The sequence below is a fragment of the Eretmochelys imbricata genome, chromosome 10 (assembly GCF_965152235.1).
Source record: "Eretmochelys imbricata isolate rEreImb1 chromosome 10, rEreImb1.hap1, whole genome shotgun sequence".
In the NCBI taxonomy this organism is placed as follows: Eukaryota; Metazoa; Chordata; order Testudines; family Cheloniidae; genus Eretmochelys; species Eretmochelys imbricata.
The window spans coordinates 76684894-76707061 of record NC_135581.1 but is presented as its reverse complement, the minus strand read 5'-3'; the positions used below and the strand labels follow the sequence as shown (position 1 = coordinate 76707061).

The following is a 22168-nucleotide window of genomic DNA, read 5'->3' as shown; positions in this document are numbered from 1 at the left end:
CATTTCAGGTGCTTGTTACTTTGGTGCTGCTGATGTTAGCATAGTACTGATGGCAGATACAATAGCAGGAAAACCCTCCCATGGTACACAAGTGTGCCAAAGAGAAAAGACGAGAAATAATTGAGCAGCTCAGTTGTGGAGCATATGAATTTATCTTTGGCCTCTCTCAAAGCACGTACTCCATGCTTAGTAAACTATCACAGGACTGAAACTGACAAGGAGGAAAAGCTTTCTGATGGGGACTGGATATTGTACTTCAAGATGTTTCATCAGACCCTTCTGAAAACTAAATCCCATACAGTGGAATATGGCTAAAGATCAGAGCAGCCTTTTCTGCGATTTAACAATTTATGATGTAAGGATGTTTGGGCTTTTCCACAGCTTTCTTGTAAAGTTGTTGCCATATAATGGATTCTGCTGCTTGCTAGCAAATCTACAGTTTACTCATGGATAATACACTGCTGCCTGTGGGACAGCAAATCCATTATAGAAGGACTTCTTTCAAATGATTGTTGTCGTAATGTGTCAAGGGCCAATGCTAATTCCATAGAAATGGACAGATTTTCAAAAATACGGTTCTAAGTTGTACCTGCAAAATATGTTCGTTTGGGCACAAAGGGCACACGCAGAATAGCTCATTACCTGCACAAGCTGGAGATGGGAAACACTTTGTGCCCATCAGTACCCGTTTCTTGCGTTCGTCTGCATATTTTTGCTCATGCAATTAACTGTTTGCATCCTCCTGCTGCTTTTCCATGCAGGACCCATGTTCTCGCATTTCAAACATGGGTCCCAAATGTTCCATCACAAGTCATTTTACACTGCGGAGCTATGTTTATGCCTGTCCTTCACTTAATCTTATAGAGCGTACAGAAAGTCTAGCATGCTTTATTTGGGACTGTTCTGTGGCTTGCCTCGGTCAGGCCTTGGCTCTGTGATAATGTAATCTGAAGAGTAGAAAACAAACATACTGCTGCTCTTGGTGAACAGAGAATAGAGACAAAGAATAAGTGTTTTAGTGTCTATCTAAGCTTTTAAAGACTTACCACTTTTGAGTCTGCTTTAGATTTGCTGTGTTCCACTGCCGACTATTTTCCCATCTGTTCCACTGCCATTCACTGAATTGGAAAGTAGGTGACTCAAGTTAGCTCAGGAAGAGCACATGGGACTAGTGAGTGATAACATGGCACCTCCCTTGGATGCTTTTCTCTTTACTTTATGATCGCTGGGGCTCGGCTTATCCTGCAAAGCAGCCACCTTGCATTCAGATGTACTTCACCCAGGAGACGTGAGGATCACATTGAATCCCATTCTGGGGAGAAACTCTAGTGAATAAATAATTGTAGGGTTAAGTGGCTGAGTAATATAGAGACACAGATACACTGAAGTTTATCCATTGAATGTATCTAATTCAGAACAGGATGGACATTGCCCACCTACCCTGCCCCAAGGGTGGCTCCATGACTGAAGCAAACTTTGAAGGTTCAGAAAATGCTGCTGGCTGGAGCACTATTTATTTTCCCTGCAGACAGGGATTTTTTGTTGGTTTCTACTCTTGTTTGTAGCACCCCAAATGTAAAACCCAAATGGAAGCGAAACGGAGCGGACAGTAATGTTCAAACTAGCTACTAGAGTAGCGTCCTCGGGTAGCTTCCATTCACGGATCAAAGCAGAAGCCCATAACCCACGTCACTGGATGCAGCTGTGCTTTCAGTAAGGAAACAGGACTTCTCTTAACCTCCAGTCTGACATCACCTACTCACCTGTGTACATTCCTGTTTCATGTGTTCCATCCCTTGAACTATAAATGGACACTGGATATTATGGAGAAAAGTTGGCAATGCACATGAGTCTGGCCTAACCAGCATGTTCTGTACATGATTAATTTGCAGACTGGCACATGTTGAATCAATATTTATAGTTGATCCATTGAGACAATGTGTTTAGCTCAACATCTGGGAAGCATTACAATTCTGTGAACATACAATGTCAGGTCTGACACTGGGTTGGGTGTACATAACAATAATAATTGTATTTATATAGCAAAACACACACACACACTCAGAGGCTCTTGTACAGCCATTCAAAATACAAATAAAATCATTGTTAAAGCAATACTCAAATAATATGCAAACCAGACCACATGCTTAGGAATCCAAATGATTATGGTATCATTAAAAAGGAGAGGGGAGGGTTCCTATGTAAGGGCCAGCAATGCTTGAAACTGAAAATGCTCCCCATCAAGTATATTTTCAGATGTTTAATTATTTAAAAAGGGGAGGGAGGAGTGGACCAAGATGCCTGCTCAAAGAGAGTGAGTTCCATGCCATATGGCTCACTCAGCAAAGGCATAAGGAGTGACTGATTACTCCTAAACATTGATGGTGTCAAAGCACAAGATCAACCAGGAGGCTTGTCAAGGGGCCTAATATAGCTAGGTGCTCACCCTATAGGGCTTTAAACCCCATTTGAAAATCAGCTGGCAACCGCTCCCATGTCAAGGCACTTTGTTTTATCGGGGGCCTCCATCATATTCCCTGTCCAAAGCGATGCTTGATAATACTGGTTAATAACAGTACCCCAGCCACATCTCTGGTTTTCAACAACCAATTTGGGCAGAAGCCAGAACCACTGGGCAAAATCTAGAGTCCATCACTTCAAGGAAGGCTTGTACTGTGCTGATGTCAGCGTGCACAATGAAATCCCCAAGGGCAAGAATCCTGAGGGCTTCAAGAGCAGGGCTGGTACTGGAGAAGTCAGCCATGAGGTCTTCCAGATGAGCTGGTGGTATTTACACCAGCATTACCATCCATTTTTGTCCTCCCCCGGAAATACAAAGACACTCTTCTCCTGTGGGGACCATCTTGTGCATTGCATACAGAGTAAAAACATGCCACAGTTACTTCCTTTCCTTTTTATTCTCTCTCAGTTTGGTGGGATCATAGAGTATCCGTCCAGAATGAAATGAACCAGCAGTATGGTCTAACCATTCGACCCTAGAGTGCTCTATAGATTCTGTCAAAACTTGCGATACATGCTGCCCCATGAAGTGACTTACCTTATCAACTTTGCACTTTATGATGTGTTGGACACACCCACTCCCACCCTCTGTGCTATCAGACCCGTGGGGCATACAAATCAAGAGGTGTCACTGAAGTCACAGCAAAATGAGGTGGTCAGTGTGTGGGGAAATGGTTTGTCTGTTGCCCGAGAAACACTATTTGCCCTCTGTGCTATCAGACCCAAGGGGCATAGACATCAAGAGGTGTCAGTGAAGTCACAGCAAAATGAGGTGGTCAGTGTGTGGGGAAATGGTTTGCCAGTTGCCCAAGAAACACCATTTGCTTCCAGAAGAGCCTCTCCTCACCCTTTGTGTCAGTGGCCATGATGAAGCTGTTGTTGCACCTTTGTTTTGCGGGAGATCTTGAGTGTGTCTCTAATGGATGTTGTCATTAACATGTGCATCACATATGCCTTATACTGCAAGGTAACACCTAACCATGTGTGTCCCGTGTTTTCTGACTTGCAGGGCAACTCGTGCCATAAAAATGTGCCCATTAGACTAGAGGTGGATTGGATCCATCTGATAGTTTGTTGACTGTATCCAGAGGTGGGATTTTCCTAAGCGATCAGCATTGACCTAACTCTGCTCCCATTTAAGTTATTGGTTAAACTCACAGAAATCCAGGTACATCCCTACTCCAAACATGTCTCTGACATCGTGAGGGTCTGGCTACTCTAAGATTTCATCCTTTCCTTGATATGGCAGTACTTGTACGTGATATTGTAATTCACATCGTAAACCCTCATCAGAAAGGTTCTGGGGCTGGGTGTAATTGATCATTCTGAAAAACAAAGTACCTCATCAGCTCGCCACTAAAAAAATGTCTCATGTTCTGCATGTAGAAAAGAGTGAGGGGGGATTTGATAGCAGCCTTCAACTACCTGAAGGGGAGTTCCAAAGAGGATGGAGCTAGGCTGTTCTCAGTGGTGGCAGATGACAGAAAGGAGTAATGGTCTCAAGTTGCAGTGGGGGAGGTCTAGGTTGGATATTAGGAAACACTGTTTCACTAGGAGGGTGGTGAAGCACTGGAATGGGTTACCTAAGGTGGTGATGGAATCTCCATCCTTAGAGGTTTTTAAGGTCAGGCTTGACAAAGCCCTGGCTGGGATGATTTAGTTGGTGTTGGTCCTGCTTTGAGCAGGGGGTTGGACTAGATGACCTCCTGAGGTCTCTTCCAACCCTAATCTTCTATGATTCTTCTATGTAATTTGGTCAGCTGAGCTAGAATCAGCATGTCTTTATTAATATCATTATGTACTTACTATATGAGATACATTGACATATCAAGGTGCATTAGATATTTATTTCACTATCCTACATGGCCTGACTCATACTTATGGGGCATTAATTAGGTAGCATCCCTGTGTGAAAATTTGCCTTAAAAACATGAAAAGCACAGAGCCGTTCCCTCTTTATCTTTACTTGGCTGTCCTACATCGCCCTCATGGTTTAAGGTTTATGAAGAACCCCAGTGTAGATCCAGAGATCTGGTCCTTTGCATTCCTGTGTTGTTGATCCTCCTCTCTCTACTTACCTCCTCTACAGTCCTGTGGGCTGGTCTCATAACACTTGCAATAAAGTTGGTTGAAGTGTTTGCCACATTTATCCATCCAGTTGCGTGCGGTTGTTCAAATGCAGCTGGAAATATATGGCTGCCTGCTGTCCTGCCAAGTTACAAGGAAAGCTGTGTATCAGTCAAGTGCTATCTATCGTTATCAGGTCCACACAAGCAACAGCTTCTCACAGCTCCCACTGTCCAGGAACAGCAAATCGCGTCCACTGGGAGCTGCAGAGGGCCATGCCTGCAGATTGTCAACGTATATGAAACGTCTCGCGGCCTGCCAGCGGATTACCCTGATGGGCCATGTGCCGAAGGTTGCCGATCCCTGGCTTAGATTATGCCCAGGATTACCAGGCTTCAGAAATTCTCTCCTGCCCCCATTCCTTCTCAGTCAGCAACAAGCATCAGCAATGTCTTTACAGCCTTGGAGAAAGAAGTTCATATCTCCCCTACATGCAGTATCTGTCGCTCCGTTCCAAACCAGACTTGCAAGGTGCCAGAACTCCAGTTTAAAAAGCACCTCATGGAGAAAGCAATGAGGTTCCAGTTGGACTCAGGCTGGGGAGACCCCGTACCCACCCCGTAGCTCAGCCAGAGTCGTCGAAGAGCATGCCTCCTGTCCTGAGGTGTGAAGCTGAAAAGTCAGGGGTCCTTAGTCAGGGTTCCACCATGAGAGCAAGGATTAGGGAGAGCACAAAATGTCCTAGTGTTTGCTTATGGGGTGAAATGGTAAAGATTTTTAGTGATAACTGCTTTAGGCATGTATGTAAAATCGTGACTATCACTACAATCCAAATGCCTTTTCAACTGAAGCATTGGGTTAAATTCTTAAATATTTTTAGGATCATTTAGGTGCAAAAAAAAGTCAAAACTGAATACAGTGGGAGCATTGGCAAAATGTCACATCTGTGCATGCATACAGCAGTTTGCACTTACAGATCAGTGAACCTAAATTCTTGATAACATAAATGTGGGTTTCTGGTGTTCAGTTAATGGGACCTGCTGAAAATGTGGACTTAAGCACTAGCATCCTGAGCCATTCAGTTCAAATAGTGAAAATGTAATAGATGCTGAGTGTTTGTTGCTGAACGTTAGTGTCGTCAGCGAGGTCCTGATACAATGCCCTGATACTTCCGTGAGCAATAGATCAGGACCTCAAGCATAATCTCAGAGGAACTTGTGGTGAAGGCATGAAACTGGAACTCCGATACCTGGATTCTGTTCCTAGCTCTGCCTTAAGCTTCCAGTGTGAATCTGGGCAAGTCACTGAACTTCTCAGTGCCTCTCTTCCCATTTCCAAAATGGACTCATGGTATATATTTGTTTCACAAGGGTATTATGAAGGTTAATTAATATTTGTAAAGTTATTTGAGATCCTCAAATGGAAGATGCTATAAAATACAGAGTATCCTTGTAATCTGTTAATATTTAAACATGTTAGTGCAAATACACCAATGTGCCTTGGATAGCTAGGGTTTTATGATGTTGCTTACAACAGGGAAGCTTTTTATAAGGTGGTTTGTGCATTTGCTATTGAACAAGAGTGTTTTGCTGACTAACCAAGCCGATGCCGTACTGACTGAATGCTCTCCTGACTCTCAACGTTCTTTTCCTGTTCAGCTTTTCAGTCAGCCCGGTTTAGCGACACTTTAGCCTTGTAAATGAAATAACGAGCGCCTCTGGTTGTTGTCATTAGAAAATCGGCTGCGATGGGATCATTGGCTCAGCTGCCAAAGAGGATCGCTGTGGGATCTGCAACGGAGATGGCAAAACCTGTAAAGTGGTGAAAGGAGACTTCAACCACACCAAGGGGATGGGTAAGTAGCATTCAGCAAAAGCGCTCTGCCTTCATCTTAACATCTAGGAGTTAGAGAGCTAGTGACAACTCTTTAAAAGTAGGTGAGTTGCACAGTGTGGTGCCTGATCAAATAGCCATTGTACATTTAAAAAGAAAATTGAAATGACTATTTTTAGAGTTTGATACACAGGGAGTGTTATGGCTGTCCGTGAGATTCGGCTCTTGCAGACACTGATATAAGTTGGGGGTGAGAGTAGCTCCAGTGTTTACAGTGGAATTACTCTAATTTACACGAGTATTTCTGACCCCATTTGTTGCCCAGAAGTAATCTGCTAAAATGTTTGAGACGGAATCAGTGACTAGCTGTAGAAGAATAAGATGGTCAAATCTTTAGTTATTCACGACACCTAATCTTATCGCACAGTTTTTTCAGAATAATTGTTTAACCTATAAGAGTTCCTACAAGGGTCCAATTCTGTGAGGTGATGAGTCCCTCTTGAGAAGGGGAATTGAAGATGCTCAGGGCTTCAAAGGGTCAGGCCTGTTGGCACTGTGTAATACCTTTTGCCATTCAGTTTCGTTAACCATGTTCCAGTTTTATTAAAGAACTGGTTCAGCGGTGGAATTCCATCTGCAGCCTCTTCTTGTTTGCTAAGATTGGCCATTGCCTCCTTAACTGAACTCAAAGAAGTCACACTGTACAGTTCATGTTGAACATTATAGGTAATTTTGATGTAAAATGAGAGAGAAAAAAATCAAGATAATCATAATGTCTCCTCCTGTGGGAGACAGCTGATTTTGGCATTTAGACTGAAACCTCCTGGGTACATCCCGGATGATTCATGTAATGGTCAGGATATCTCCACTTCAGCTAAACCAGGGGACCCTATTCTCTGAGTATTTATACTGACTTCATGCCAGCAACGTAGAAGCATTGAAATAAGACTGTTTTCAGTCAAGCTCAAGCTATCCCCTCTGGTTTTGCACACCCGTTGTGTGTGAATTAGCCCGTGTTCCTTAGTCACTGTTCCACACTTATGAGAGACCTGTTGCCATTCATCCTGGTCAAGCAACGTGCGAGGGAAATTAGACTTAGGACCCAGAGACCACTCCAGGAGGGAGGAAGTATTTAGGAAAAATGACTGATATTTAAATGAAAATTGCCATCTCCACATGTAGGGAAGCAAAAACAAAGCACGTTCGACAGGTGCTGTTTTGGGACCCAGCTGAGCAAAGCAGTTAAAGATGTCCGTGGAGCACATGCTTGAGTTCCATTGCATTCATTATTAAAGTTAAGTGTGTGCTCAACTGCTTTGGTGAATCAGGGCTTCAAAGCTGGTGCTCTGACTCTCTTTTCTAATTTCTACTACCTCCTTCCCATACTTTTATCTGTGAAGCCAGCTACCACCTCTGAGGTGCAGGTGGAATTAGCAAACTTCATTAATACTTTCTGGAGTTCATTTGTTCACTTCCATTGTCAGGCCAATCTGTAGCATGATTTCCAGGCTGCAGTTTTTACTGCTCTGACCGTTGTGTTTCATTTGGAGTCCAGCTGTTGGTAGTGAGAAGTTTGCATTTTGGCTGTGCAAGACTAAGGAAAAGATTTGCCTTGGTTAACTTTGTTGGCATGCACCTGTGCTTTGAGAGTTGGACTCTGAGAGCATGTCACAAAATATTGCACACAACTTTTGCAATTAAAAAGGAACAGCATTGGTATAATTTTGCCATACCTCTTATGTCTGTGTTGGAAGTGTACGTTGCATCACCAAATCTATAGCTCATGCCGGTGGTGAAACCACTGCTCCATCTTCTACAACAGTTCCCGATCTGAAGATCAACAAATGTATGCCTAGTTTACAATTTCACTGCTTCTCTGTCTCCTGCAGGAAATGGGAATTACACCCTGGTCATTTTAGATGGGAAAACCATTCTCCGTTTCTGTAGTAGCAGTGCTAGCTGGAAATAAGTATCTCTTAGGTTTCAGAAACATCTATCTTTGTTATTTATGGATCAAAATCACTATGAAACCTCATGCAACAAAAAGACTTGACCCAGATAGATGATAAACTTCTGGGTTCCTGCCAGAATTTGAAAGTGGTATACATCTGTTTTCAATTAGGTAGGCTGCTCTCAATATATGCAGTGACTTTTCCCCGTGGCAGATCTGTAGGAACTGAACGTTCTCTGCTGATTGTCAACCAGATGAGTACAGCAGGGATTCCCCCATCTCTAGAGACGCTAGGTAATTAAAATAGGATGACAGGGCAGATGCGACAGTACCCAGAGGAGATGTTGATCATTAATATTATAAAGTACAAACCTTTATTGCACCCTCATTCTTTACTGAATGTCTGGAACATGTGAGAGAGAGAGAGACGCATCAATCCTATCTAAAATGTTACTTCACCGTTGAAAATACTTCATTTGCCCATCTTACGTCGTTGTACAAATAAGGATTTTTTCCAGCGATTATACTATGTCCTGACACATACATTAGCTACTTTTTTTCCGAAAAATAGTAGATTAAAACACTATGTGAAAAATAACCCGAAATATTGAGATCTGTGTTGGGCAAAGGCATATCTTCCAGGTTGGAAATCGTATTTGTTTCTATTTTAAACTATTTCTTACCTGTGTCACTGATAACAGCTCAGACTGTTAAAATTCAAAGAATGTTCAAAATTGTAAAAGTTTTGCTATTTATTCTCTCTGCTTTTACATTTCTCTCAGCATAGACAGTGAAATTAGACATGTTGGTTTCACTTATGGTTCCAGACCCCGATTCTGCTTAAATGTTAAGCCCTGTGAGTTAATCTGTGGTGTTCAATGGGGCTTCTCATATGCATAAGTGTTTTGCAGGATCAGGACCTTAGTCAGTTGCACATTCTGTGTCTCATGTACTGGCACAAAGCTGCAGTGTTCAGGTTGCAAACACCACAAGGAAACGTGTATTTGTTTCGGAAAAGTCTGTGGATTTTCTTTAAAAATCAGCATTTTAATAATGTTTAAATTCCAAGATTTTACAAAGCCTAAATTTTGGGCCAAATGTGACTAAGCAGCATGAATCACGATAGCAGAATCAGGGCCTGGATATTGAAATCATTACCGAAGAGAGTGGCAGATCCCTCATTGACTTGCTTTGATTTGGGTCAAGCCCAAAGCCCCTGTGGTAAGTGTGTTGATTTATGATTTCAGAAGAGAATAGCTGTGAAATGTCAAGACGTTGATTGTTAAGAAGTATCAGTTTGAGAATTGCACCTACAACGTTTGGGCCAGATCCTGCAGCTGCTGTGCACGTGGGACTCCGCTGACTGCAGGATCGGTCCCTGTATGTCCTGTGATTGCAAACCATGCTGTTGAGCTCTCTTAACTGGACTAAACCCATGCCAACTCCTTTCTGTTTCTCAGTAACCAATAGTCATTGTAAGAAGGTTTCCACGTGTGTGATGGCAAAAGCAAAGGCTGTTCCCAAGTGTTTCTCGTGTAAGATGCCTAAATGCTGTGTGTGGTGTCATTGGGTAGCTGTTGTTTGGTGTTGGTTTTCTGTCCTCCTCCTCCTGGTTGGATTGGGTGAGGAGACTGCATTGTATAAAAAGCCATGGATACACTTTAAAGCCTTCTACATTCAGCATAACTAGCCTGAATTGGAAAGACAGCACGTGGGTCCTTTGCCTTTTAGAGGAGCAGCCTAGCCACCAGAATACCATGTTTGTCAGCCCGCTATCAAGTTCTGCCCCTGTTTCTTCTCTTCCACCCAATCTCTATAGTGCCACAGAGTTTTCAGAGGTTCTGCACACTGGATACTTGTCTCCGCACTAGACCTCTTGGTTCCCCTGTTTCCTGGGAACTAAATTTACCGCCCCCCCCCCCCCCCGACATCCCAAATGGTGTTCCGAGTCATGTTCTGCACTTACGCCAGATCCTCAGTAATGTATACTGGAAGCCAATGGAGCTATGCTGATTTACACCAGCTAGGGGTCTGGCCGTTCTCTTCCTCCTTGTAAGATTCCTATCCAGATTCCAGTGCCATACAGGTCATACTTAGAGACCTGCCACATGAGTCATTTTTTCACATGTGCATCTGTATTGCTCTTCCCTGGCCAGATGAAGATGCCCTCTGTCTTGTGACCCACAAGAGAAGCTGCGGTTGTTTGGCTTATGTTTTAAGTCAGTACTCCAGATGGCAGTAAATAATTAAATGAACTAGGCCAATTGCTCTTACAATAACTTTTCTTCATGAGCAGTTTCTGTTTTTAATATGGTGACGAAATCAAACATTTTACGCAGGATTTTAACCTTGACAGTAGTGCATTTAAAATAAAGAAAATTGAGAGATGGTGCTTTAAGCCTGGGCAGATTCTTCTCTCAGCATGTGCAAGAAAATTCTGTTAATAGGATATACAGTCAGGTGATGAGAGGCAGACAGAAACACACAGCAGTGGGTGACTTACCAGGTTTCAACCAGCTGTCCTTTATAGGAAGCATTACCACCAAATTGACACTCGGTAGCAATATCAAGAGGCTTTGAAATCTGTCCATGGCTTCACAATTAAATGATTTGCCTCCAGGCTAGCTACCCCATGGCTGGAAGTAAACAGTGGTGGGTGGGTACTGTGTGAGTAGGTACCTACAATTGGTAATCGCCAGGATTCTCATGCGCGCAAGAAGATAAACTAGTCATTAGTCTTTTATTTTCTGATCAGCAACAAGAATTATATTCTGTACAAAATCTAGTTAGAGGGACAGTAGATTACTGAGAGGATCAGTAATGAGGGTGTGGAGGTTGCCACCTGTAGGCTGTCAGTTGGAATTCAGCCCTGACCGATAGTGAGGGCAAGTCATTAGCATCTTCTGACTGCTCAAAAAATGAGCTCTTAAGTCTCAGTCTAGTGTCTAATGGATATGTTTCCACAGCACTGCCACAATAGGTACTGACTGGCACTCTTATCAACGGGAACAAGGACTGAAAGAGCTATGGAGACTGCCCTGGCCACCCCAGGACAGTGGGGATGTCTATGCTATACATGTTCAGCAGATTAAAAAAGGGGTGCAGTCTTTACAGCTCTCAACTTGGGACCTTGCAGCAGGACAGCGTCTAAAACTCAGGATAGTGCAGGGGCTTGGGTTTTGTTCTACCCATGCTGTGATACTTCCATTAGGAAGATACAAAGGTACATTGCTTAGAGATTAGCACTTGCAGCCATGGGGTAACATCTGCTCTACCCGAGAGTTTGTCTTCCAGTAACATCCAAACCAGTTTTGTAGTAATTCAGTTCCACGTTGAAATTCGTGCTAACCTCTCTCTCCTCTCTGGGACTAATAACACTGCCTAACAGTGGGTTCTCCTGTTTGAGCCTGCTTTCCTCTTGCAAATCTCTCCAGTGTTTAAGTGAAGAAACAGTAGCCACCATACATGTATTAATCTGCTTGATGACAAAGCTACCTCTTTGTTCTGGCGTCTCTCCTAATACAAGTTCACCATATATCTTGTATCTAGGACTCACTTCAATCACAGCCTTATGTTGCTGGGACACTGATGTAACACAGATTATCCAGAAAGATTGTTGCATGCCAAAATAGCTGTTCCCAAGGTGGAGCACAGTACGTACAGCTCTAGAAATGCCCAAATAATGAAATTCTCCGGTTTATACTTTCCAACCTTCATCTTAAAAGTCTGACTTTTGGATGAAATAACTAGAACCACTGCCTGATTGTTGCCAGATCTCATCAGTCTTTATGCAGCTGCTCACCTAAACAGAATTTTAACTCAACCTTGCAGACCCCAGCATTGCAAAGAGTTACCTACCCTCAGGTTACCTAACAGATCTTTGACAGTCTTTTGACTCTGGACCAACATTGAGCTTTCTGTTGTGCTTAATAGCTAATGCTTGATAATCTTTCTGGAAATCTGCAGTTTACAATTTGTGATCAAAAACATGCCTCCAAAACCATGGGGATGTTTTTAAGGGGCAATATTCTCCAATATTGGGATTATAGTCTCTTGAGCAGCAACATGTCACTAGCTCTAAAACCCAGCTGGGAGCAATTTGCGTTTATATTTGTGGTGAGTTTGCATGTATGGTGTATTTAGTGCATTTGCAGTAGGATTTTGACCACTGATTTACCCAGTATTGCTGGCTAAGAGCTCCAGACACTTTCGATGGGACATGCCCAAGGAACCTACTCTGTCCCCCGACAGAACATTTCAAAACTACACAAGCATATACCGGCGTAGAGCACTACTTGGTTCCCTAAAGAAAACAAAATGTTAATAGTTGGTTCTGTGTCACCCGATCTCAGAAAGCTAGTACAGTAAATTGTTTTGTTTTTTTCTTATTCAGGAGCTGTGAATACAGCCCATGGTGCCATCAGTCAGGATTAGAAATTACATGAGGAGAAAAATCTGGTCTCAGACCAAACTAAATAGTCTTCAGAACTAATACCCTGTTAATAGCTTAAACTCAGCTATTTACCATTTCAAAGGTAATGTACAAGGCAGCGTTTCCACATAGTATTTTCTCGCACCGCAGGGGTGAAATGAGAGCCTATTTGTGGCACTAGGAGAACCTCAAGAGTAACGCCATGCCTCTTGCACCGCAACAACGGCGAGACACGGGCGAGGATACCGCTGCCTTAGGGGTCTGCTCTGAAGCCCCGTGAAATCAATGAGAGCCTTTCCATTAATTTCACTGTTTCTTTTTTTGATCTGGTCATTGCTGAAGGTAGTTCTGAGCCTTTGATTTCAAAAATCATCATCATAATCATCTACAGTAAATACATCAACAAATACGTGATACTTGGGCATGTTCCAAAGTGGCTTCCTAACGTGGTGGCCAGGTGTGTTTCCAGGGTACATTTGCAGTGACATGCTGTCATTAATCACTCTGCTGTGGGCTCGTGTCGGATAGTAATAGTTGGTTGGGTTTGAATGCGGATGCATGGGGTGCCACAAGGGATGTTTGGCATTTTAGAACGTGCTGCTCTTCATGTAATTTATTCCAGCCAACAAAAAAACAACTCCCAGCAGGATCCAGCCTAATGTCCGACATCTGTTTTCTTTGATTTTTATAGATTTCACAATTGCCATAAAAGCCAAACCCTGAAGTAGTGAGTATTACTGATGGAGCATGCGTTGTAATTAGCAGAATGGGGAATTCATCAGCCTAACATGAGTGGAGGTTCTTTGTTCAGAATCCTATTTTCCCTTTATTTTGATTCTCCCTGCAAAGGATGACTGGCTGACTTTCGGAAGTAACCGGAGCAGGGGAGAAGAAAACAAGAGATATGATGCTCTTGGGTGGGGAAATAAGGAAAAGGACCCGAGCTGAGGGGAGTGAGGAGAGGTGGTAAAATGACAATACAAATTAGTGTAATGTACCAGAACAATAGGGGCTACCTTAAAAAGATGAGACACTAAGGAGGGAGATGGTTGTCATTGGCCAGATCATATCCTAACCTACCACCAACACCCCAGTGAGAATGTTTTGTACAGGTGATCTAAAAGGGGTTGGGAGTGGGAAGGAATCCATGTGCCCCATTAATCTGGTGGCTATGCAGCTGCTTCATTGACACTACTGTGGTTGGTTAAGCCAATGGGCTGAGGCCCCTGTGCAAACCCATAAGTGAAAGGCTTGCAGGCAGGGGTTAGGTGTGTGGGATCTATATAGTGATGGATTCACTAGCCACATCCAGGCCACATCCCCAGGGTACTGCCTCCACAGTCCATGCAGCCACAGAGAGAGGCCCTTTGTTCTGTAGTGTGTCGCTCTCTCTCACTTGCTCAGTCCAGAACAAAGCAGAACCATGGGAGTTCAGCTGCATTTAACAAAAAAACCAAAGTACTGCCGAATTCTAAAGGAATAGACCCAAACACTACTCTTACACTACTGATTCTCCAGCATTGTCCTATTTTTATAGGGGCAGGTCTGGAATAGGGCCCTCTCACTTAGTACATATAACAGAAAAGGGAAGGTAAAGCATACAGAATAAGCTATTTAGTGTTTTAAAAGAAGGTGGGAAGGGGGAAGAGCCAAAGAAGGAGCCAAGTTACACACTGAAAAATAAACCATCTTGCTAATTAAAAAGAATCAAATCCTAGTCACGATGGTTTCCAAGGTAGTCTCATTGCTTCATATTTGACACTGGTATTAGTAGCTTGCAAGATGACAGGTTTCAGAGTTGTAGCTGTGTTAATCTGTATCAGCAAAAAGAATGAGAAGTCCTTGTGGCACCTTAGAGACTAACAAATTTATTTGCGCATAAGCTTTCATGGGCTAAAACCCACTTCATCAGATGCATGGAGTGGAAAATACAGTAGGAAGATAGACAGATATACAGAGAACATGAAAAGATAATTGATTTGTCTCATTAGAGTTGGTAAGGCAACCCGCATCTTTTCATGTTCTCTGTGTGTGTATATATATATATATATATATATATATATATATATATCTTCCTATTGTATTTTCCGCTCCATGCATCTGATGAAGTGGGTTTTAGCCCACAAAAGCTTATGCTCAAATAAATTTGTTAGTCTCTAAGGTGCCACAAGTATTCCTTGTTCTTTTTGATATTAGTAGATAGTTTGCTTTTTGCCTATCACTTAGACTGAAGATAGGGCTGAGCCTCGAAGTTTGGAGCAGAACCAACACATGAATGACTCCAAAGGTCAAGAGTGCCACTGTCTTGAGGTTTTGGTTTTTGCCCATCTCTAAATTGAACCACAACATTTTTGAGGGGGTTTTAAAAGCAATAAATAAGCCACATGTAACTTACAAGTATCATTTTTTATGTTTTTACAATAATGTTTATGTTCTCTGATAAACAATTAACCCTTATGGAGCTGAGTTGTAATTTTAGAAGGATAAAAAACCAGTTGTGTTCTATAGAAATTTCATAGGATTCTATAGAAATTTCTCTACAAACCTAGAGGGTCAGATGCCCAGATGATCTAAATTGGCATAGTTCAGGGATCCGGCCCATAGAAAGTAATGATGAATGAGATCAGTCTTAGAGGTTTTTTTTGTTTTTTTTTTTAAACTATCCTGTAGAATTAAATCCTGATTGTAGAATTCTGCAGCTTGGTTTAAAAGTCCTAAAGGAAGGAGATTGTCGTCGATTAAATTATATAGGACTGTTTCATAAGGACAGACATGCAAGTGAAAGCAAATAGATTTATACCAGTTTTCATCATTGACTCCTGCAATGTTTTAGTTTTAGCAGTCTCCCAGATAGCTCATTCTTTTCCTTAAAAGTATGAATGATCATGCAGGTTATATCCCAAAGAAAGCTTTCTCAGAACAGCTGACACCAATGTTTTCATTTCAAAGCACTGTCACGTCTCTTCCCATGATGTGCATTGTAACTACTGGTAAGCGCACCTTTGCTTCAGCTTCCAGTAGGATCTTAACGTATTCCGGTAGATGCCGCACATGAACAAAAATGATGCAAGGGAACAGATTTAATAGACCCAGCCACAAGCCAGAACAGTTGCAATTAAGGAATACATACGCATTTCTCCCTCTCCTCAAGCTGTAATGATTAGCCCTGGCTTGAAACTTGGCTGCTAAAACAGTTCCTACCTTTCGAGTGTTTCCCAACCATTACAAAAGCTGGAACGGAGTTGATTTTTTGGGGGATGATACTAAATTACAGAATGCCTCTGGCTGGCTGTGGGATACTCTCATCCATGTGACCTTTTGTTGCCCTAGGTTATATTGAAGCAGCTGTGATCCCTGCGGGTGCTCGACGGATCCGAGTGGTGGAGGATAAACCTGCCCACAGTTTTCTGGGTAAAAAAGAAAAATGCTTTGATTCTAAACTCAGTGTACGCTTCTGTTAAGCTAGCTTTCGTCTAAATGATCAATAGGAGTAGGTAGGCCACAGGGTTCATCATTTGCAGGAATTGCCTGCTAACGTTTCTTTCTTATTGCGATGTCTCACCATTTCTGTGGTGGTATGCTCAGCGTGTTACTATCGGACAGCAATAGGGGGGTGTTCATCCTGAAGGAATCCCAGAGCATTTTTACGTGCATAGACGAGTCCCTGACATGCACTTTGCTCTGGGGTGGAACAGAGGATCTGTCTAATAGCACGCAACAACAATTTATGGGGAGGAGTAAGGAAGAATGGGGCGTTCAGATGAAACAGCAGCCATTTAGGTAGGAAGAGCGTAGCACCCAGTTCAACCTAGTAGTGAGGAAGGACAATGCAGCTGACTCCCCCAACACACTTACCATGCTGCCAGGGCCACTCCCTGCAGTACGAGGTTGTCATTTTGCTTTACATCCAAGACCCAGCCCTGCTTAGCTTGTAATGAGCCCACAGGCCGAGATGGGCTGGCTGCAGCCATCGATCCAGTACTAATATTATTTATTCTAAATTTCTATGAGGCAGCCAACTGAAATAATGGGCTTAGTCCTCCCCGCATTTACACTCCTGCAGTCCCACTGAAGTCAGTGGCATTGCAGCTGTGGAAGGGAAAGGAAGATCTGGCCCTGTGAGAGCCCAGAATATTTGCAGGGTCAGCAAATTCATTATAAAATTATTAACCCCTACAGTTAGGGCTGTACAGTTTCCTTGTAAATTATAGCTAACTGTAGAGGTTGATACACTATAGTTACATCTACTATGGTACATATATGGCCCCCATCCTCATAGTATCATCCTCGTATCACAAACGTTAATGCATTTATCCTCAGAACACCCCGTGAGGTAAGGAAGTGTTGCAATCCCCATTGCACAGATGGAGAACTGAGGAACAGAAAGACTAAGTGGCTTGCCCAAGGCCTCCCAAGAAGTCTGTGGCAGAGTAGGGGATTGAATCTCCCTGGCTGGCACTCTAATCACTGGACTTTCCTTCCTCTCATCAAACATATAGATAGATTCATGGCCACGTGGAAACACTGTTGCAAGCAAGGTAACAAGCTGAGCTGAGCTTTTCACTGTTTCACACTGTGCCACAATTTCATGTCACGTTAAGGCAGGAGAAGAGAACAATCAAAGCCGTCTCTTACATTTGTTGAACCTTTGTGGTTTAAAATTCCGAGCAGGTTCGCCTCAGGATCTTTGTTGCTATCGATAAGCATGTACGCCCCCTGAATCCTTTATTTTCTGTCTATTTACCCGTCAGTTTATCTAGCTCCCCTCAGCACAATAACTGAGTGCTTCCATTAGGGCCCGGTCCTGTAGCCTTTCCTCACCAGAGTATTCCCATTTGGGATAAACTGGGATTAATGGTTGTTTGGGTCTTACTCCGACCACTCAGTGTGTTACCACCTTACTTAGATATTGTACCCCTTTCGCATCCACATGTTCTGTCTCTTCCAGTGTGAGCTCTTTGGTGCAGGGACTGTGCCCTCTCTGATTTTGGGTGCTACTGGAACAAATAATAGAGAATGGTAGTAACTCCACATACGCGAATGACCATTTTACGTCCTCTTTTTTACAGAAGGTGGAACTGAGGCACACAGAGGTGATGTGACTCTTGCCACGGCCACAAAGTGAGTCGGTGGCAAAGCTGCAAATAGAACCCAGGTCTCCTGACTCCCATGTGCTCCTTCATCATAACCCTTTTTCTTAGATGCCAATTAGTTGCAAATATTAGGATACAAGATGCTCCAGAAAGCTTTCGCAGGCTGATTGTGTCTTAGGATTTTTGCACTAGTTCTGCTATTTTCCTGGGATGGCACCAGAATTGGCAAGGAACACTCAGCAAGAGTGCTTCTCCTGGGCTGTCACCCCATCTGCCCTATCTATCTTCTTGAATACATACCACGTGATGAATAAAGCTAAAATGCAATTAAGAAAAAACCAGCCCCTGTCATTTAACTCTGAGGTGGGCTGTGCCTTGTATTATAAAACCGGCATTTGTGCCACCATTCCTTTGTAGGAAGCATGTGTCACTGTTGCTATTATTTCTGCTCATGCGGCAGCCAGTTTTCTGGAAGAAGATTATGCCTACACATAAGATGTTTGACATATCGAACCATTGGTGGAACAATAAGGGCCAGTGTTTCCTCGAGCTTTGCAAACACTGGGCTTTTGGAAGCCAGTCTTGTTTGATTGTTTCCATGGGATTCATACAGAATGTTTATCAGGGGGTTTTAGTTTTATCCACTGGAGTTCTAGTACTGAGAAGCTTGCACTGAATATTTAGGGCTAAAGTCGGTCCTCAGTTACAATGCTGTAACCCTGCTTACTTGCACAGATGTAACCTCAACAAGTATACACCAATAGGTTTGGCTACGACTGAGAGCAAATTTTGCCCCTGCATGCATCTGCCTTATCTAAAGATAAGAAATACAGTTCAGCTAAAATGAGACTGGTTCCTTCCCACAGATCTTCCTCCAAAACTTGAACCAATCCAGTTTTGAGATTCATAAAGGTCCAAGCAACTTTTCCCGACATATTTTCCATTTTTGCACATCTCTGGCCTCCTGCACCTGGGAGCAGGAATGCTGAGACACCTCGAGACAGGGATCTTCCCACAATACTTGCAGTCCAGTTTTGCAGAGTTGGTTTAAATGTCTGTGCCTTTACATAAAGGGACGAGAGAGTTTTCCCCAGCTGCAGTGCACGATGATGCTCTTGCTACACTGAAGTTTCCCAATATTGTTTCAGCTCTGTAGTTCATGTTCAGTAACCAGGAGGATCTTACAGTGTCTTCAAAGCTGTCTGTCTCCAATGTCCGTGATCAGACAGGAAGAGATAGGCAGTGCCTTGTTAATCTAAACCCAAGGATAGCAACAGCAAGTCTCCAACAAGATAATAATTTGGGAATCAAATTCCAGGCACTGTAGCTTTAATAAGGCACAGCGGCTCTGCACTCATTCTAACACAGGGTCTAACTTTGGAAAGATTCCCTGTGTTAGTTTCACTCATAAAGCGTAGTCCAATCAGGACTCGTTTCCACTCAGGGCTGGGTGCAGCACTGTGGAGCCCTGCTTAATTTGGAATCATTATTCCATTTGCTGGGAGCAGTTCCGGAATAATTTCCCTCCACCTACATTCAACCCACGCTGGCTGGCTGGCTCGGCTGGCTTTCTTGCTAAAGAACCACCTTGAACAGGAAACACCTCGGCGGCTTGCATCCATGAGCTCGGAAGTGAGTTGGAGGAACTGCAAGTGGAAATAAAGATCTGACTGGATGCCAGGTTTAGGATTAGGTTGATTAGTCAGTTCCTGTTTTCCAGCCTGAAAGGAAAAGAGAAGTTAAGGGCTTTTTGGTTTTGTTTAATCCTCTACTGTATGATGTTAAGCCTCAAAACCTACACATGAGACCAGGCAAATGCCTGCTACCTCCTGAGTGAAACCCATCCCAGTGGTAGTCTGACCTAGCTACTTACAGTTAACCATTCCTGTAGACACATTCCCTCTCCCCCGGAGATCACAATGTTAGAGAGACAAGACATGAGATTCAGGTCAGGTGAAGAGACTTGGTTTGGTGATTGGTGAGACATTTCTGGTGCAATGAGAAGATGCTGGAGGTTTTTGATGCTTGTGAATAATTGACTTGATATTGAGAGGCTGCATGATCCCATGGATAGTGCACTGAACTAGGAGTCAGGAGACAATGGGTTAGATTCACTGTCCTTGTTCTGGACCCTTTGAGCTGTAGTCTGGCCACAACTGCAAGTTGAGAATTCCCCTAAACGAAGGAAATTGTAAGACGCTGCTGGACTAGAACCTGGGACCATGGGGGTTCTGAGCCACTGACCATCCGCATCGCCACTGGATGCTTAGGCTTGGTTTCCCCTTCAGGACCCCATGAATCTGGGTTCTGCAGGAAGTCCTGTCCAGCAGGATCTGAATGGTGGCCCCTTCCAGCTCACTGATTGGCTGTTGCTAGTTTTTAAACCAGGAAGCCATCATGGAGAGCTGTCTGAGCAACCACACAGACTGCCTGCCTGCTTCCGCTCCAGACCCTGCTTGCTGTAGATCGTAAACTCCAGCTTCTGAGCCTGGTTTGTTCTCGACTTTGCTATTTGCTTGCTGTCTGTAACCTGGCACCTGACCAGACTTCCTGATATCCTGATTCTGCTATTTACCTCCCGCCTTCAACTCGGTGCCTGACCCCCAAATTCCTGCTATCCTGACCTGCCTCTGCACTGACCCCACTACTCAGTTTCTGACTGCAACTTAGCTACTGACCAGTGCCCACGGCCTGGCCCTGACAGGAATTCACATTTGGTGTAAAGCTGGCAGAGCTGACTCCATAAACCATCTGCCACCCCCACCTTGGTGAAGGGTCAGGGTCAGAGGTGGAGTTATGTTACTGTTATTCACAGCAGGCATATCATCCTGGGAGTACCACAGCCAACTGCCGTAAATTAGAGTAACCTTTAGTCTGCTCTAGTTTACACTGAGGACAGGGCTGACTGAGGATCAGGAAATCATAATCTGTTTCCTGATTGAGCTCTCCTGTCCACACTATCAAGCAGATCTTGGCAGAGAAGAGAATCTACCCCCTCAGTTCTGTTCACAGCTCTGACATGCTCAGTGACCCTGTACACAAATTCTTCACCTCTCTATGACTCAGTGTTCCTGTCTGCAAAATGGAAATAAGGATACTTCCCCCTCCTTTGCAAAATGTTTTGAGAATCCCTGCTTGCAAAACACTCCATGCGGTAAGAGCTACATGTTTTTTGCTGTTCCTTAAAACTTGTTTTGCTTGGATGCTAGCAAGCGGGGATCAAAGCCTGCCAACCGTAAGACTCCCTCAAGTAAGACATGGCCATTCCCTAGATGGAAGACCCCAGAGATTAAGCATGGAGTGCTGGTGTTTCAGCAAGGGGCGATCTTCCCTCTGAATCAGAACTGATGCCTAGTCTTCGGGAGCTCAGCATGCTGCCTTTCTGCTCATTAAAGCTCTCATGGACCTTTTCACAAGAGTAGGCATGCTTGTCTCTGTATCTCAGTAAGTAGCCATCTTACAATAGAGATCATTCCATTCCACCCATGACTTTAGTTGGATACAATATTATCCCTGAGCTGGTCCTGTTCAGGGCTGCTCAGAGCCATTGCTTATGCCAGTTTCAGTCTGCAGCAGCACTGGATGCTTTCTGGTGGTGGGTAAAGTGGTCCCTCAGCAGCATTCTGGGGCTTCATAAAATTTTCTGGGGTTTGCAGAAGGCACTTTGTAAATCGGTGAGCAAGAATGTCATGGGGTTAGACAAACAAGCCACGGAGAGTCTTGTTGAGCTGTGCTGCTTGCAACACATAAATACCAAGAGCTAAGTGTGCCCTTTCGATCTATGCATGGAAGGAACCAGTCTTGTGAGAGCCTTGTACTCCAGTCGGGGAGTTGGGGGTGGGCCTCAGTAACTACAACCCCTCCACTTACCTTGGATCCTTTGGGGCTGAGCAGTGGACAGTCCATGGTGGTAGTGAGTACATGGGGTGGCAGGCATGGTCAGGGGAGATGTACATTTTTCCTCTTCCCCACAGAGCTCAGACCGGAAATGTAATACAGCCTAAGGTTGCGCCTTTCATGGCCCCTCTTCTAGGACAGGGATCCTCTTGTGGTGGGGGTGGGGCGTTGTGGCCAGCTGGAAAAGCTATTATAACACACTCCACTGTAGAGCATGCCAGGGACCCAGAGAAAGTGTTGAGGCACCAGCCCTCTTCCTGGATCTCTTTCAACCTTCTCCAGATTCTCTGGATCCATGAGGCCAGACCTATTGCCAGTTCCAGCAGGGGAGTAAACTCTGCACCCTGTCAGAACACTTTGGTAAGAATCCCCATG

General features: G+C 43.8%; 1 protein-coding gene across 1 annotated transcript in view; it reads left to right on the top strand.

Moving 5' to 3' along the window:
• The window catches only part of ADAMTS17 (ADAM metallopeptidase with thrombospondin type 1 motif 17), a 251846-nt gene that overhangs the window by 160105 nt on the left and 69573 nt on the right, over positions 1-22168 (top strand). Inside the window, exons 15-17 of the mRNA XM_077828766.1 lie at positions 6322-6442; positions 9832-9906; positions 16134-16214. Coding sequence (XP_077684892.1) covers positions 6322-6442; positions 9832-9906; positions 16134-16214 — 277 coding nt within the window. The remainder of the gene's footprint in view (positions 1-6321; positions 6443-9831; positions 9907-16133; positions 16215-22168) is intronic.